At 47.6% G+C, this 11,678-nt stretch overlaps 1 protein-coding gene across 1 annotated transcript; it reads left to right on the forward strand.

Annotated features, from left to right (window-relative positions):
• Nucleotides 1-1,219: 1,219 nt before the first annotated feature.
• Nucleotides 1,220-8,619, forward strand: Prdm13 (PR/SET domain 13). The gene is given in 5 exon segments (XM_041667327.1): nucleotides 1,220-1,280; nucleotides 1,283-1,506; nucleotides 2,989-3,120; nucleotides 3,462-3,582; nucleotides 6,929-8,619. Coding segments are annotated over 5 exon segments (2,229 nt in total).
• The last annotated feature ends 3,059 nt before the right edge of the window (nucleotides 8,620-11,678 follow it).

Raw genomic sequence — 11,678 nt, forward strand, 5'->3', positions numbered from 1 at the left:
TGGGGTGGGAGTGAGGACACATCACTGGAGCCACTGCAGGAGTTTCCTGGTGACTTCAGTGGTGGCAGCGTGGGATTTGCGGAAAGGTGCCCCAAGTTGACCCAAATGCCTGCTATGGCTCTTCTCACCCTGCTGAGAGATTGCGGTCTTTTTTGTTTGTTTGTTGTTTTGTTTGCTTTAAACATAAGTAAAAATCCAGCCTTTTGGTTCTGGAGAAGTAAGTGCCAGGACTTTCTCCCGGTTTTAAACTTAAAAAACAAGGTTTGAATTGATGAGTCGCAGGCCGGTGTGTGTGTGTGGGGGGGGGGGGGGGGGGAGGCGGCGGGGAATAAGTGATTAACAGCCCTGCAGAGAACTTCCTCCTCTTCAAGGCCACAGTTGGATCCACAGAGCGCAGCTCCTACGGAAGCTTTGTGGCTGCTTCCTACCCTCAGAGAAAATTCACGGCCCTGAGTGTGAAGAGCGGCAGTGATGCTCAGCTGGCTTCTCCCTCTCAAATTGTTCCGGTGGTTTCATATTTTGGGGCAAATCCGGGTAGAGGGAACAGCCAACGTGGTTCTGAATGGTGGACTGGCCTGAACCCAATCCCTGAAATGGAACTATGGTCGTTATTTGAAAAGTGTAGGTATTTTCTGGTGTTTTCCCATCAAGTACCTGCCTAATTTCTGTATGGCACACGCCAGAAATCAATAGAAGTTAACAAGTCCTCCAAACAGTCTCCATCTCTTTGTTTAATCTCCTTTACAATAAAGCCAAGGGGAGAGAATTAAGAATCTTTGAAGTAGACCAAGGCTCAAAGGAATCAGCCAAGTAGACTTAAAGTAGTCACTTATTTTCCAAAACTGGTTTGTCGGCGAACAATAAAAGGAAGTAAAATTTATGGAGAAATTATACAGTGGATTTGTCACTTAAAATATCGTAACTGTCTCAGGGACAATACCCCATGCTGAGGATTAATGGTCCCGCCGGACCTTTGATTCACCAGCGCCTTTTCTTCGCCCTTGACAAATTGGATTTTTAGGAATGGGAAGGTCGCCTGGACCATTGTGTGCTAGCCATTCAGAGGCCTCGATTATGCAGGGGGCTGAGGGAACCACTCCATGTGACCCTCTCGGGTGGGACTCTGCAGCTGCTTCACAGCGCAACTCTCTCACCAAACTCCGCGCCCTTACGCTCGCTGTGCCAAAAGGCGCCCGCCCGGATTGAAAAGGCGCAGTGCATGCCCGCCCGCGTCACTCTGCGGGCAGAAGACGCACGTCGGGGTGCGGCTCCTTCGTCGCATGAGGCTGCTCCTGGTTCTGTCACTCTCTCCTCGTGGAGGACCCCGCGAGCCCCAGCGTCTGCCAGGCGGCGGTGGCAACAATGCATGGAACTTCACGCACTCCGGCCACCAGCGTGAACGCTGACTGCTGCATCCCGGCTGGCTTGCGCCTGGGGCCCGTGCCTGGCACCTTCAAGTTGGGCAAGTACCTGTCAGATCGCAGGGAACCAGGGCCCAAGAAAAAGGTACTGGGCCATTCTGGATTTCCGTCCCTTGCGGTTCGCCTCCCGTTGCTCCGACCCAGAAAAGGGATAGAGAGGAAAAGCGGAGAAAAGGGATACCTGCTAATTCTGCAGAGTAGAATTATCCGATTAGCCTTAGAAAGTCTCATAACTGAGCTGGACGTCGGGTGGGTTGAAGGGAGGACAGAGCTGAGTGGAAACAAGACTCTAGATCGGTGCGCCAGGATCTGTAGGGATGGGGGCCTGTGGGAACTGATAGTTTTCCCCAGCGCTCTTGGGGTGTCCTCAGCAAGGTGGTAAAGGTTCCTAACTCTCACCTGGGCTCTTGCTTCTTTGGGCAAACATACCCTTTTCTCTGGAGGCATCGGATGGGAAGGACTTTTTCCGCGGTTCTGTTTACTCATTTGAGGCTTAAATTTTGTTTTAAACAAGTCAATCCCTTTTCTCGGAGGAGACAGTTCTTGTGAGGCTATTAGTTCTCGGAATATACCAAGTTCCCATTTATTTACTTTTGGTTTTGGGTAGGAAATGGAGAGAGGATGAGTCTTGTGGTGATTAATCTTGATGCCGTTTGAGAGGTAGCTGAGCCCCACCCTCGAGGGGACACCCAGTTGGGACCCTTGCAGCTGATTCTCAGAGTCCGAGATCAGCAGGGACAACTTTTCAAAGCTGACCGCTTCCTCTCCCCCACCCCCACAGTCTTGACCCCTGATTAGAGGGGGAATTTAAAGACTCTTGCCCGCAGAGGGTGGGGGGATGCCTTAGCAGTCAAGGACTGGCAGGCAGGACCGGGAAATTAAGTCAAAAGCTTGTTTAAAAAGGAAAGACCGCGGTTTTAGCCAGCGCCTAGAGCTTTTTTGCAAGAAGTATCTTCCGTGTCTGAGGAGCAGGGTCTGCACCTTACTCCAGGTGCCAGAAAGCCTCTGGTCTCTCATTCCGCTCTTCAGCCGGTTTTGTAGCTAACCACGCCTCTCTCTTTAAACGCAATTTAATTGCTTTTAAATGGCCTGCTAGCTGCAGGCAAAATTTCTCTGCGCTGGCTTTGTTCTGAGCGTTTCACCGCGGAGTTCTCTTGCACCTACGAGCAGTTCTATAGAATGGGGAGGCTGAGAAACAGGCTTCAGAACGGGCTTGAACTTGGAACCACTTCCCTCCCGGTGTTAAGGATCCTAGAACCGCGCGCATAGAGAGAGGTGGGCGAGTGTTTTATGACTGTACGCCTCCGGGAGCTCTCAGAGAATGCCTTTTTCAGCTGGTGTTTCCAAGGTGTGTGGTTGTGGTGATGGTTGTGGTGCTGACTAACATTCAACCTTTCTCTTTTCTCCATCCTCTAAACTGAGGCACTGAGGAATTATTCTCCCAACAGCTCGTAGAGGTTGGGTCAAAGAGCATTTTCCGAAGTTGGGTGGGGCGGAGTACAGTCTTCCCTCTGGGTTGTGAGCCTGGCTGTGGCATGTGGGGAAATGACCATTGCTTGTATTGCAGGTGCGCATGGTGAGAGGGGAGCTGGTGGACGAGTCAGGGGGCTCCCCTCTGGAGTGGATAGGGTTAATCCGGGCAGCCAGGAACCCCCAGGAACAGACTCTGGAAGCTGTTGCAGACTTACCTGGAGGACAGGTACTGTCAGTGACCCTCATCCTTGTCAATTCCAATTGCATCCACTAATGGTCCCTAAGGCAGCCGGGCATTTTGTAAGTAAAGAACTTTGAAAGGCAAGAGTTCTCCTTTTAAACGTGCCAATGACCCTGCAAGGAAGATACTTTTGGTTTGCCATTTAAAGGAAGAAGGATGAGATTCAAAGCTACCCAGTAGCTTCTCCAGGGCCACAATGTCAGCATTTAAACCTCTATTCTCAAGCACCAGGAAATAACAGAGAACCTTATTATTACTACTATTATTGTTATTGCTTTATTATTATTATTATTATTATTATTATTATTATTATTATTGCATCCTAGATCTTCTATCGAGCATTACGAGATGTCCAGCCAGGGGAAGAGCTGACTGTGTGGTATTCTAACTCTTTGGCTCAGTGGTTTGACATCCCCACAACTGCGACCCCGACACATGATGAGAAAGGTATTGCCTCTGAGAAGGTCTCCCCAACAGTGAGGGTGAGCAAGTGTAGAGTTCAACTCTTCTCCTGGGTAGTGGGAGGTGATCCCAGACCTGAAGAACCTTTCTGTTCCGCTCCATGGAAGCGGAATTCATGCTCCTTACACAGGCAAAGAGGGAATTGCTGCCTTAAAACTATTAGCAAGTGGTAACAAAAGTGGGTAGTAATCTTGTCCTCAACTGCAGCGGAATACTCCTTAGGAACTTCATGGTTTCTTTCTTTCCCATTACGTACCCCGAATGACAAGCATTTACTTAGTGAAGAACCAATAGAGGAGACTTAATATGCCACAACAAATACATCTTGAGTTCTAGACCTCAAAACTTAAACCTAGAATACTTTTAAAAAGGTACAAAGGTGCTCTTTCTCTGTTAGTTTTACAGGACAGCAGTGTATTTGATAACATTTTAGAAGCATCATGGCACTAGCAGCTGGTCCCTTGGCAGGTACTAAAGTTCTTGCTTAAAATGGTATTTATCCGTTTCCCCCTACTAAGTCTACTTAAATTGAATCTGGGATGTATCCCAGTTTCTTCTCAGATTTATTTGATTCCTTCCAAGCCAAGAGCCAGTTAATGCAAATTAAGGGGTAGCCGCTAGAGAGGACCACATTTCAAACCCTCCCCACACAGCACTGAAGGACACTTCCTGTGGGAAGAAGGCTAAAGTAGTTAAGGTTCTGAGACTCCCTTCTCTTACTCCATTCGGCTTCCTCTGCCCTTCCCCCTACTCCTTAATTGTTTTAGCTTGTTTATAATTTTCCCAAGAAGCTATTTACTTATAGACAACAACAACAAAAGTGTTCCAAAATACTTTAACACAATTTCCTCCAGAATGGCTACTCCACTGCGTCCCTTCAGAAACAGGTAAATATTGATAAAAGTGTAGCTATTTGGAAACAATTCTTGGGCTGGACAGGTTATTTAGAGAAACGAGTCATTTCACTTCAAAGTACCACTGTTTTCTGTAAATCAATTCTATTTGTTTTAAAATAGATTTTTTATGTCTAGTATTCATAAGAATTATCCTAATATAGTTTGTTCCTTGAACTACATTATCAGAATCTTTTGTCAAGTCCTTCCAGGAATAAGCACAGCTGTCTGTAAGGGAAGTCTCAAGCTTGCCACTCTACAACAAATTGTGCCAGCCACTTCTACACAGAACATTTCCCATAGGGACAACCAAACAGGGAAAGGCTGCTTGTTTAACCCATGTATTTTATTTCAGCCAACTACTTTTACAAATGCCATATGGCAACTGATAATAAAAAAATCCATCATTTTACTGTTGGGGAAGGTTATAGCCTATTTTGAACCTGACATTTCTAGATTGGCATGTCTGAAATCTTTAAAATTGCATGAAAGGGAGGAGCAAAGTCATTTATGAAGAGGGACTCACTTGGTGAGAGTTGAACCTTAGGATCTGCAGGACCTGTTGATGAAGATAAGCTGGGATACACACACACACACACACACACACACACACACACACACTTGCCCTACGTTTTGGGAAGAGGAAGAAATGATCAGGGATAACATCTCTTTTTCCAATACCAGCTAACTTCAGTTAGTTTCAGTTTCACAGAAAGATTGGGTTACTGCCCTTCATTTTAAGAACAAAGTGTCCTTGGCTTTGCATTGGCAGAGCCATTCTGGAGCAGACTGAAAACTCTTGAAGAGAGGATGTAAAGGAGCAGCTGAACTTCAAACACTCCAAGAAAACCAAGGGACCGTCCTCCTCTTTTTCTAAGAGTTGTTTTACATAGGTGTTTTACGCAGGCAGCAGGAATATTGCCATGCTCTTGTGTAAGTCTTTGAGAAACACCTGGAATAGAGTAGTATAAGCAAATCGTCTGTCCCCCTATTTCTCCCAGCTCTCCTTTGACCTCTACTGGAATAAACTGCTCCCCTCCTTTGAGAGAGCCCTCCCTGGACTGAAACTTACTATGTAGAGCAAGCTGATCTCCAGCTTACAAAGATCTGTCTGCCTCTGCTTTCCAAGGGCTGAGATTAAAGTCTTGTGCCACCATGACAAGCTCTTTAGGAATGTCTTAAAAGCAGGAGCTGAGTGGATATAAAGAGGGAGAATGGAACTTTTCCAGTAAACCTTAAGAAATCTACCGTGTACTTCGGGTTTTCCATGTGGCCCAATCAACTTCTTTCTCACAGACATCATTAATTTTATCAATCAATCACTTAAAAACACAACAAACTGCAGGACTGCATTTGTGTGCACAGTGGTACATAGAAATTAGCTTTTAGTACCTGATTAGTAGCTATGCCACACATCTGTCTCTGGATTGTGTTCAATGACCCTGGTAAGTCAAGACTTACAGTGGGAGAGACACAAAGAATTGACACTAACTACACACACACACCAGCATAACACTTACGGTAGAGAACTCTGCACTTTTAAAAGCAGAGTACCTTTCTCATTTTTATATAATTACTAAGTGAAATATATCTCGCCCGGGTTTGTATCTCTGCACCTATCTAGGAGTTAGTTAACTTTCAGGTAGAACTGAGAAGATAACGCTACACCATCCTTCTCAGGATATAATCATCCATCGTAGGATATCAAAACGTAGAACTTTTTTTTTCTTCAATGCAGTCCGATAAAGTTACTAAAAGAAATGAGGACGCATATAATTTTGAAGAGTAGCAAATCACAATCCTTATGTGGGGATTCATTTGGTCACGCTCCAGGAAAACCTCAGGCGAGTGTTTAAGTCTGGGAGGGGGTAGAAAGGGCGGAGAGCCGCCACAAAAGACATTGTTATATGAAAAGGAATGATTACATATGGCCCATACATACAGGATATTGTCTCGCCTGGTAATGAGGCGCTCACGACTATTAGATTGGCCTTTGTTCAGTTTATCCAACTCCTTGACATACGCCACCTATTCTGTAAACGCCAACAGATGGGCACAGGCACAGCACAGCTTCAACACTTGATTTAAGGCAACAGCTGCTCTCTGCCCTTCCCAGTCAGTTTTCCTGTGCCCTTCTCTTCCAAAGGGTATTTACTACGAGGGTTTGGAGGAAGTCTTCATTGGACAGCCCCAATTACCTGGTTTGCTGTTTGAGTAGGCCTTTGAGGATAGAGGTGACAAGGGTTGGCCATTTACACGCTTTGGGAGGGTTTTGATAGGGTTACTGAACTTTATCTGTCAGCCCTAAGACCCTCACCCCCATCCCCGCTTCTGCAGCACCATGGGTCAAAACCTGGACTTTGCCTGGTGCCCGGGCGCGCTTTCCTTCTGGCTCCCTTGCTTCTCACAGGGTTACTTTCCCACTGTCTCTTGCCCAGGAGAGGAGCGCTACATCTGCTGGTATTGCTGGAGGACGTTTCGATACCCTAACAGTCTCAAGGCACACCTGCGTTTCCACTGCGTGCTCAGCGGCGGCAGCGGCCGCGCCTTCCTGCATCAGGAGCACGCGGCCAGACCCGGCGCTGGCCCGGCCGCAGAAGCCCTTGGCCTCCCTCCGAAACCCACCGCCCCGGACTTGACCGCACCCCTCCAGGCAGGTGCTTTGAGGCCCCAAGCACAGGCCCCTCAACTCGCCCCGGCTTGCGGAGCGCGGGAGAGCATCAAGCGGGAGGTTTCCCTGGCGCCCACGGCCACTTCACCGTCCCCGAGCAAGTGGGGAACTCCCAGGAAGAGCAAGGAGCAGCCAGATCGCACCCTGGAAGGGAGCGGGGTGGCCCGCGCACACAGTCACTTCCTGGGCATCGTGGGCGGCTCCGCAGCCGGCGGCAGCGGCTTGGCATTTTACCCCGGCGTGCGTTCGGCTTTCAAACCCGCTGGCCTAGCCCGGGCAGCCACGCAGGGCGACCCCTACCGGGAAGAGGGCGGCAGTAAGGGGCCCGGCCTGGCACTGGGCCGGCTGCTGGGTGGGGGTCGGGCCGGCGGGCGCCCCAATAGTGGGGAGAGCCCTACTGGCCACCACCACCATCACCACCACGCTCACCACCACCACCACCACCACCACCCCAAGTGTCTGCTCGCGGGAGACCCGCCGCCACCCGGCCTGGCGTGTCCCGGGGCACTGCGAGCCTTCCCCCTGCTGGCGGGTCACACGGAGGAGGTGTCCGCCTTTAAGCACGTGGAGCGCGCCCCGCCCGCAGCTGCTGCGCTGCCCACCCCGCGCTACGCTGCTCTCCCTGCACCCGGGCTCCCCCTGGAGCGTTGCGCGCTGCCGCCCCTCGACGCCGCGGGCGGGCTCAAAGCCTACACCAGCGGCGATTGCAGCCCCCTGCCCGCCGTCATGCCGGCCTTTACGGTGTACGGCGGAGACCTGCTCTACGGCCCCCCTGCCGCCTATTACCCGCTCAAGCTGCACTTGGGCGGGCTTCTCAAATACCCCGAGTCCATCTCCTATTTGAGCGGGCCCGCGGCGGCGGCGATCGGCCCGGCGGAGCTGGGCTCCTTGGCCAGTATCGACCGCGAGATCGCCATGCACACGCAGCAGCTTTCCGAGATGGCGGCCGGTAAGGGTCGCGCCCGCCTGGACTCGGGGACTCTGCCTTCGGCCGTCGTGGCAGCGACAGGCAGCGGCGGCGGGGGCGCAGCAGGCAAGCCCAAGACGGGCCACTTGTGCCTCTACTGCGGCAAGCTGTACTCGCGCAAGTATGGGCTCAAGATCCACATGCGGACGCACACGGGCTACAAGCCGCTCAAGTGCAAAGTGTGCTTGCGGCCCTTCGGCGACCCTAGCAATCTCAACAAGCACATCCGACTGCACGCGGAGGGCAATACGCCCTATCGCTGCGAGTTCTGCGGCAAGGTGTTGGTGCGCCGCCGGGATCTGGAGCGTCACGTCAAATCCCGCCACCCGGGCCAGAGCCTGATCGCCAAGGCGGGCGACGGCCCGGGCGCGGAGCCGGGCTATGCCCTGGAGCCTGGGGATCCCAAGAGCGAGGACAGTGATGTGGACGTCTGCTTCACGGATGACCAGAGCGACCCCGAGGCTGGGGGCCGAGGCGAGCGCGACTCCTAACGCTTCGGTGGAAAGGGAGGGGTGTGGACAAAGTAGAGAGAGGTGGTGACAGGAAAGACTTTGCTGATACTGTCCTTATTCTGGGGAGGGTACTGGATTTGGAACAGTGAGCTTCTCCAGTTCTGGAATGGAGCAACGTTTAAGGATGGGCTGAAAAACAGTCAACGAACAGCCCTTTGGGCGTGTGTCTCCGTAATTCAGGCCTCTAGACTCTGGCATAGACCCTCTCCCTGCAGGCATTCTGGTCTTGGGGTTCAGGATCACATCAATATAAGCATCTCAGTGCCCTCAAAGGTGATGATTTTATCTGCCACACGTTTTTGAAAACGTTCTTTTCTGTGGAGGAAATCGTGCCTTTTGGAAAGATGTTTAGGGTCAATTTTGTTAGTATTTCACCTCGTAGGCCAAACAGTAGCTGTGACACCCACATACTTGTTTCCGTTTTTTTTTTTTTAAAAGCCGTTCTCCTGTCAAAGACCACTCCTTGCCACATTGTGTATACTGTGGTAGTGGATACACAAATTGGTCAAGTTGCAATTATTTATGAGAGAATAATGATAAATGTAAAATAACGCATGAATCTAAGAGCACGCAATATATAAATTTTAAAGAATATCCTATTTGGTAGAATCCAGATGTGTATGTTGTTTTATAATGAGTGATCTATAGTGGATACAGTACTTTGCTCTTGTTTCCATCTTGTGCAATCTTTAAGACTAATAAAGATACAGACGAGAGTTCGATTACTTGGCAACTTCAGAGGACCCTTGGAAGAAGTAGTTCAATTCGAAAACAACCACTGAGGAAACTTCACAAGATAAGTCAGAGAAGATTTACATTATTCACAGAATTAATGTTAATCGGGGTTTACAGAGAGCAGGCAAAGCCCATTGGTTTCTAAACCATTGTTAACTATGCTAAGTGTATTATGTTCACTTCAAGGACTTTCAAGGAAAAGCAAACACGAACAAAAAAAAATAACCTTTACATATATACAAATATTTCCTTGTCACAAAGAATCATGGAACCAGAATCAGTATTTCTTGTTGTCTACCATTTTGACAGAGTTTACCTTGGAACTATAAAAGGAAATTTGCTCTAAGCATTTTATGAGTCATGCATTTTAGTATTAATTCAACAAACACTAGAAGAGGACCTGTTTTTTGGAGGTGCTTAGGTCTCCCTCCCCCTTGTTCTTCTTCCAGCAACTTTGTGCTGTTAGTTTTGGCCCCATTTTACAGAAGAGGAAATATAATTTGATCACAGTGTACAGACAGTAATTAGAATGGCAAAATTGTTAGCAGTGACTGTATTTGCTATTTTTAAAAAGTGATGTTAGATATACATTCTAGAAAGAATCCCCCCCACTTTTAGAAACAGGGAATTAGGCCCTTAGTTAAAGGCAGGTGCACTGAGGGCCCAGGCCTGCAGCTGTTTTCTCAGAGGTTAGTTTAGACAATTTGCAGGGTTCTCATGGCCACAGTCACCCAATCTTGTCCTTTGAATCCTGAATCCTGAATGCTTTGCAAGTCCCCAGTGCTGTCTCCAGCTGGAAACACTGCCTCTTGGTCACTAGGTAATGGCAGAAACTTTTTTTTTTCATCACAGCCAAGAACATTTGATTTCTATTAGTGGTGATCTTCCAAAAGATTACTTTTATGAGGAGATGCAAAGATGTGTGCTGGGAATTATAGTCTTTCAGTGTTAGCTGACTAGAGATTGTCTTGTTGTCCAAGAGAAAGCATAAAGAGGGGATGATACACACAAAGAGACAGAGACAGAGAGATATAGAGACAGGGAGGCAGAGATTAGTTTTGTGAACATAATGGTAATACACTTTTGTTGAGGAACTCTTCTGGGCTCCTTGAATTTCTTTCCTCAAGGAAGAAGGTTCAGGGATGGTCCTGATACGCTTGACTAGAAAGGAACCTAAGCTCTCTAAATCAGTTTTCCACCACTTGCTTAGCTACCATGTTTTGTCCTTTGTGGTTTTGTCCTTTGTAATAGTGGTCACTCAAAAGCAGATACATCCTCGGACAGAAGGTTGAAAGAATTTTTTTTTTTCCTGACATCAGATCTTCTAAGTCCTCAAGGGAAAATTAGAAGTCCAGATTTAAAACATGGGGGAAAATATTCTATTAGTTATAAAATTATAGCCTGCACTTCATTTCCTAGATCAGTACTAGTTACTGTAACTTCTGTTTGGTGGAAAAATAGTCAGCAAACAAACAAGAATTGTTTGGTTAAATGAAATACACGGTGAATTAGTTAAATGAAATACATTAAGGATTGATATTGATTTGGTAAAACAAAGCTCCAGCCACCCGTTTCTCCCTTTTAGACTAGATTATAACATTAAAAATAAAAACTAAACATAGATTTTCAAAGTTCTTAATTGGAGATTGTTTGTAATTCTCCATAAACTAAGTCAGCCCCGTTCTTTGTTCATGCTCTGCATCCTAACTCCAGAGATAATTAATGCCATTGTTTATCTCTCCATCCAAGTCCAACCAGCAAACACAGTCAGCTAAATGAAGCTTTCTTAGTTTTTCTCAGAAAAGTTTTCTTGAGACAAGATTTTTCTGTGTGCCTTAGACTGGCTTTGAACTTAGGGAATCCTTGTGCCTCAGACTCCCTAGTTATGGAATTCAAGCATCCGTCCCTTTCTTCTTACTCCCTTTTACTCAATATATTGGTGACCTTAACTCATTGAGAGCAACGCCAAAGGTACTGAATACTTCCTAGATTTTTAACAGAATATTCTGTGCCATGGTATGAAATATAAATGAATAAAAAGAAGAAGAGGAGGCCGATTCACGTCTTTCTAAAGCGAAAGGCTCCAGGTTGTTTAGCATTACTTAAGTTGAATATTTAAAAGTTTTGCTAACTTAAATAGGTCAGATATAACTGGGGTTTGATGTTGCCGCTGGCACTTATTAGCGTCGCATTTTGGCCCAGACCCTCTGTTGCTACTGTTTCTTCATTTGTAACACAGGGTAAAATACGGTAGTTTTGAGCACTCTAAGGTGATGCTCGTACTTAGCATCATGCCTGGTGCA

The sequence above is a fragment of the Microtus oregoni genome, unplaced genomic scaffold (assembly GCF_018167655.1).
Source record: "Microtus oregoni isolate MIOR12 unplaced genomic scaffold, Mior012 000017F_ref0000208, whole genome shotgun sequence".
NCBI lineage: Eukaryota > Metazoa > Chordata > Mammalia > Rodentia > Cricetidae > Microtus > Microtus oregoni.